Here is a 6,150-nt window from a genome sequence, read left to right as displayed (position 1 = left end):
CAAAAAAAAAAAGAAAAAAAATAAATAAATGTATACTTTTGTAACTGCAGGCTACAGGTTGTGTGGCCTGCACACTCATGAATTTAGTGGATTTAATGTATGGCCCAGACATTTGTTGTCCATTGTAGCTCAGAGAAGTCACAAACTTGGCTATAGCTGATCTAAAAAAAAAAACTACAATATTTAGTAAATAAGGGTTTCTTGTTATGTTAACGATGTTCTGCTGTGAAGAAAGGAGGGCAAACCTCCTGAGAGATGGAGATCACTATCAAGCCTGGATACAGCAGAGCAGTCTTTCTGCTTACTTAGGTCTCTGCAGCTCTTTCCCTTTCTAAAAATAGTCTTTTCACATACCTGGTTCCCCTAAGATGGGCTCTGAGATAACAGTCAGTCTTCTCAAAGCATCAGCCCTTGAAACCTGAGTTACTGGCTTCTCACTTTCCTGACTCCCTCTTGTCAGTAATAAACGTGTACACCTCTTGTGTTGTTAATCTCTTTACTGTCTATTCAGAAGGTTCAATTAGCAAACATTCATTCAGAGGGTGCCGAAGGAAGCTCCTCTTGCCCCACACCACTTGAGCACATCCATATTCTTTTGAATCAAGCAGAATATGTCTCTACCTCTATGCTTTTATTTACATAACTCCTTGTCCTTGCTCTCTACCCTTCTGTTGCTTTACCTAAAGTTAAGCCATCCTTTGGATGGTCCGTTCAAGATTCATCTCCCATAACCACATCTGCTCATACTACTTCTGCAACAGCAGCAACACTCTGTTTTCTAATGTCCACATGACCTTGCTGTAAACGGTAAGACCTGCCCAGGTACTTTATATAAAACACCTTATCCCCTTCCTTTCAGTTTTACAGATAATGAGTTTTGCCTGTATCGATAGCTAGTATTTGCCAAGTCTTTACCACATGCAAGAATCTGTTCTGAGTATATAATAGCTAATACCTAACTTAAACTATTGTTCTTGCCCTTTGCAGAAAAAGAAATGGAAGGAGAGTAAGTCACTTCCTAAGGTTATCAGACCTAAGAGGTAATAGAATTCAAACTCAAGTATCGTGAGTCCAGATCTTATAATATGCAAACCAGTTCTACTCCATCAGCAAGAATGTAAAAGACCAAAGGTAGGGGTTGGTAGAGCATTCCTGAATGCTGTGAGAGCTGGAGGCATTGGGTGTTGCTTTTGAATTCTTCATTTGCAACTCAAACCACTTATACTGACTTCAGAGGGTTCATAGAAAGAATAAAAATCACAGATGTAAAGTATTGTCCCAGTCACCATCAGAACCAGCTCCACTGTGTAGCCCAGCCGGGGTACAAGGCTCCCTTTTTCTCCTGAGTGCTGCAGCTGGTGAGGAGCAGGGCCAGCTCACCAGCTCCCATAACTTCAAGGCCTCAGACTGCCTCAGGTGGTGAGGGGCAAGGGGGTGGAGGGCATCACCCCTTAAGCCCAAGCCACTGAAGGGCAGAGGAGTGGTGGGGCCAGCTCTTCTGCACCCCCCTCCACCAGGTACCTTCTTTGTACCTTATGGTAAGACAGGGTCTTACCACATAGCCCAGGCTGGCCTAGACCTTCCTGCTTCTGTCTCTACGGTGTGTGTGTGTTGGGGGGATGAGGGGGTGGTGTTACAGGTATTTGTCACTGTCCTGGCTCATGTCTCCACTCTCTTTGTCACTTTTTATCATAGCAATCTATATATTTTCACCGTAATTAAGTGCCTCTGAGGCTCTCAGCCTTCAACAGCTCTACACAATCCTAAAAGCTAAACTCTCAAATTCTTTTTAAAATAGTGCCATTCCCTGTTTGTTACAGTGTCCTTCTTTTCCTCCTAGATTCTAAAACCTGTATCCTCTTTGTCCTATAATGATCCCTGCCATTGCTTTCTCCGTTGAGCTCAGGGGTACACTGTGGACCCCTTGAGATCTTCTTTTCTACTGCTAACTGACACGTGGTTAGGTAGAAGCAGGTCTAAATGGCAAGGATGAACTGCTTTAACATATGTGCTTTAGTCTATACTGTATCTGCTATAGCACACGGTGCCTCGTGAATGGGAGTAAAGACATTTACTGAAAGCTGGCTAACCATTATGCTCGTCTATGTGCCTTACAAAAACGTATGAACTCATTCAGCCCTTGCAACAACCCTACAGATAGGTACCGTCCTTCCTGACCCCCACTTTACCCATCAGAAAGCAGACTCAAAGAGTTTAAGCAACCGGTTAAGGTTATACCACAGAGCCTGGGCTCTAGATCCAAGCAGTTTGGCACCAGAACTTACTTAATTAACTACCATGCTACAGGCAAATTTCAGCAAAATATACTATTTTTTATAAAAGAGATCCAAAACCTATGCAAGACAATAAGGCACAAATCTAAACAAAATACTTCCATGGTATCTCCGACCAAGGAGAAGCAGCAGTAGTTTTTGTCAAAGTCACCTAATCCTTTGTCTGAAATCTCTGCATCTCAAGGTTAAACGGCTACTTGTTAAGAGGTTCATGCAAAGTAAGAGAGACTGGAAGCTGGAAGAGCACCAAGGGCTTGTAGGCTGGAAAAACAAAGGGTAGGCCAAACTCAACAACCCACACAAGTCTGCTGGCTACATTATTATTAAGCAACAATTACCAAACAGTATTAAATAATAATCACGAGAGCCCATTTCTAATCCTTTGTGACAATATACTAACACAACTTTATTAATTTCCTAAACACCCCAAGCTTGTAAAACAATAAAATAACGTTAATTATCTACAATGTGAGGTAAAGAGGTGCAGACTGCTGCACCGTTTACAAGCTACTTCCTCTCATCAGTAGCTTGTAAAACCGGGAATAAATACTGCAGGATTTTGATTGCTCGCCAGAATAATGGGTGAGACTTGAGACTTAACATCTATCTGCCCGAGGAAATTTTAAGATTACTATTTAGCTGGAGGTTTTCCAGTTAACTACAACCACAGCAAAGACACCCAACTGTCCTTTCACTTCAAAGTTAGCTAAATGGGTTTGTCAATCGCCTAAGTAGAGAAACATCCTCCAGGAAAGCTGTCTCTTTCAGGCACCTGAAGAAATAGCACCAAGTCCAGCTAAAAACGTAGGTTTGCACATGGTTCTTTTGGCCATTGCCCCCTCTGACTGGTCAGAGTGTCTTCTGTTAGTCTATGACACATGCTGTCTTCTGCACTGTACTGTGTGTCCTAATTCCAAGCTCAGGAAATCCAAGAGAGCAAAAGGAGGCCAGAAACATCCTGGTGAAACAAGAGGCTGGCCTCAGACCAAGTTTGAGGAAGAGGACTAGAATGGGCTTTTGGGCTCCTCAGAATCTAAGGGAGCTGGTCAGAACCCCGCAGTGAGATAAAGCCTAAGAAATTCTTTCCCTGAATGGTTAAGACCCAGAAATATGAGAGGTCCCTTCCAGCTGGGCTGCTGAAGGGAAGAGAGTGTCAATAGGCTCGACAAGCAGGTCTAGATTTTAGCCATTAAAAATCATCATTATCGGTCGGGCGATGAGGCGGAGGCAGGCAGATTTCTGAGTTCGAGGCCAGCCTGGTCTACAGAGTGAGTTCCAGGGCAGCAAAGGCTACACGGAGAAACCCTGTCTCGAAAAAAAACAACAAAACAAAACAAAAAAATTATCATCATCATCATCATCCGGGGAAATGTGGCATGAGCTGGGACCGATCCTGAAGGAAATCCAGACGGAGGTGAAGGGTCTGTGGAGACCAGCCCCAGGCTCAGCCCCCTCCACCAGCCTCCCAGTCCCCCAGCCCATTAGGAAAAGATGACGTCGCCAGGAATCAGTGTGGCCCCAAGCCTCCCGAGACGGTCGCTTCGACCGACCCCACTCACCAGCCCGCCTGCACGCCACAGCTGGAGCGCAGAGACCGCCATCCTCGCTTCGGGCAGGGTGGCCTGGTTAAGGTCGCAAGGCTTTCCACGAACCCTTGCGCGAGACACCCTTGGCCAAGCAAGCTCGAGCCCTGCCCACTCCGAGCATCCGCCCCTCACACACCCCTTTGAGGCCCCTCCCACTCCCGCCTACGGACACCCAGGAGAGACATAATTCTCTCCTTGCTCCCTGCAGCACGCTCACGCGAGACTTGGGCAAGGCGTGGGGCGGGCGGGAAGGGAGCGGAGACACAACAAATATGGCGGCTACAGCTGCGACGCTGACGAACGCTGAGGCGGTGGCGGTGGCGGTGGCGGCGACGGCAGTGAAAAGGGCTGTGGGGATTCCTCGGTGCGGTTGTCAGGAGGTGAGTCACAGGGGGCGGTCAGCTTCCACGGCGACGCTACGGTTACTCAGGGCACGTTGACGGAATGGCGGAAGGTAAAGTGCCGGGTTCATTGCTGGCCGGCTAACACCGCTTTCGCCTTGGCCACAGCGAAGGGTCCTGCGTGCCCCGTGGGCTGGCAGCGTGGTGACTCGGGACTCTCTTGGGGCTCGTAAGTGACTGGGTGCGCCGCCGGGAGGCTCGCGAGTCGGAGCTCAGGGTGGGGAGCTGTCTCCGGCTTTGACAGGTGGCGATCGCCGGGAGGATCCCTGTGTAGTGCATTCTCGGGGTGCCAAAGTCGACCCCAGCAGCCCCGGCGTATCCTGGAGAGGGTGTTAACCTCGACGCGGGTCCCGGGCTGCTGTTGGGAAGGAGTTTTCTTTCTCTCATGACCTGGCGTCTACTGCCTGTACTTTCCAATGTTGGGAACAGGTGAGGTTGGGGAGGAGCTTCCGACTCATTCAAGATTTCTGTCCCTGATCGATCGATCGATCGATCGACTGTCGGGAGTGCTCTTGGATGCTCAGTGTGGCTCCTCCTCAGCTAAGCGTCCAAGTGCTGTCTGTCTAACTGTAGATCCTAAGTATAGTCAGTGGTAGCTGCCAGTAACCACATGGCCTATTTAATGACTCCTTTGTGTGCTGGTCAGAACCGGACAGAGGAGTGAGAACGGACATGAAGACTTCTGAAGTTGTGAGGTCCAGGGAAATTACACTTAGAAGACACAACATGAAAACAGCAGCTTAAAACATCTGGACTACTTGTAAGACTTTGTCTTGAGTTTATGTTGTCTTCAGCACAGCTGAGGATGAACGTTTTCTTGGAAGTTCCTTGCAGGGAACTGGGATGCTTGAAGTTCTTTTCCTGTAAGGGTCCCGTGTTTCCCAGGAAACCGTAACTGTTGTACTGTGGGATACTGAAGATGGGGTTCAGATATGCCGTGGTTGAGTCCTGGTGGTTGTTACATATATTTCCCTGGTTACTGGACTTATTCAGCAATATTAAACCTGACATCTCTTGAAATTAACATATTACATATGAATGGCATTGAAGTTTTTTGTTAAAAGTAAATGACCAGTGGCAACATGATAGTAACACAAATGGCTAGGATGTACTTGTGAGCCACCAAGCTTGCCTTTGCTTTTTTTTTTTTTCAATTAATGATAATGATACACAAGTTATGTTATTAACTTGTTATTAAGCCTGTAGTCCCTAGCAAAGTTTTCACTTATGTGTCTTTCTTTGCAGACTTCTTGTGGCTTTTGAATTTTAGTTGAAATTCCCTCCATGGCCTTTTGGAGGCCTTTGTTGTGCCTCCAGAGTAAATTTCAGTTATTCAACATTTCAGCAGTGTTGCCGTGAAAAGTAAAAAGTGGAGCTAAATTGGGGTGAACAGGTTAGATTGTATCATTCTTTTTTGGATTTCTTCAGATGTGGCTTTGTTTCTGTTTTCCTTTTTATGTTTTCTGACTTCCCAGAAGAGCCTTATCACAGTGTTCATGCATTGAGTCTTTAGCAGCCGGGAACTCCGGAATTGTGTTCTAATTCTTTTTGAAGGTCCATGTTACTCTGTATGAACTAAGTCTCGTTTATCAGCCTTTACTAATGCATATTCTCTTGGAGAGTAAATCTTTCAATGACCATAATCAACAGGTTATAGAAGTAAACACAGCTATTGAACAATAAAGAACTTTAGTAGGCCTGACTAACCTCTGGGTTAATTGTCACATAAAAAGTTGCGCTAACCCAGTACAGGGGAATGCCAGGGCCAAGAAGCAGGAGTGGGTGGGTTGGGGAGCAGGGCGGGGGGGGGGGGGGAAGGACTTTTGGGATAGCATTTGAAATGTAAATGAAGAAAATATCTAATAAAAA

At 46.2% G+C, this 6,150-nt stretch overlaps 2 protein-coding genes across 3 annotated transcripts in view; one reads left to right on the top strand and one right to left on the bottom strand.

The window, feature by feature from the left end:
- Positions 1-4,034, bottom strand: part of Acadsb (acyl-CoA dehydrogenase short/branched chain) — a 36,412-nt gene extending 32,378 nt beyond the window's left edge. Inside the window, exon 1 of the mRNA XM_021168602.2 lies at positions 3,854-4,034. Within this exon, the coding sequence (XP_021024261.1) occupies positions 3,854-3,895 (42 nt within the window). The 5' untranslated portion in view covers positions 3,896-4,034. The remainder of the gene's footprint in view (positions 1-3,853) is intronic.
- Positions 4,035-4,160: 126 nt separating this feature from the next.
- The window catches only part of Ikzf5 (IKAROS family zinc finger 5), a 19,899-nt gene continuing 17,909 nt past the window's right edge, over positions 4,161-6,150 (top strand). For both annotated transcript variants that reach the window (XM_029479622.1, XM_021168003.2), the window contains exon 1: positions 4,161-4,260. The gene's annotated coding sequence lies outside the window, so the exon portion shown is untranslated. The remainder of the gene's footprint in view (positions 4,261-6,150) is intronic.

Source organism: Mus caroli, chromosome 7 (genome assembly GCF_900094665.2).
Source record: "Mus caroli chromosome 7, CAROLI_EIJ_v1.1, whole genome shotgun sequence".
Lineage (NCBI taxonomy): Eukaryota > Metazoa > Chordata > Mammalia > Rodentia > Muridae > Mus > Mus caroli.
The sequence above is the reverse complement of the archived record's forward strand: the minus strand, read 5'-3'. Positions and strand labels throughout refer to the sequence as shown.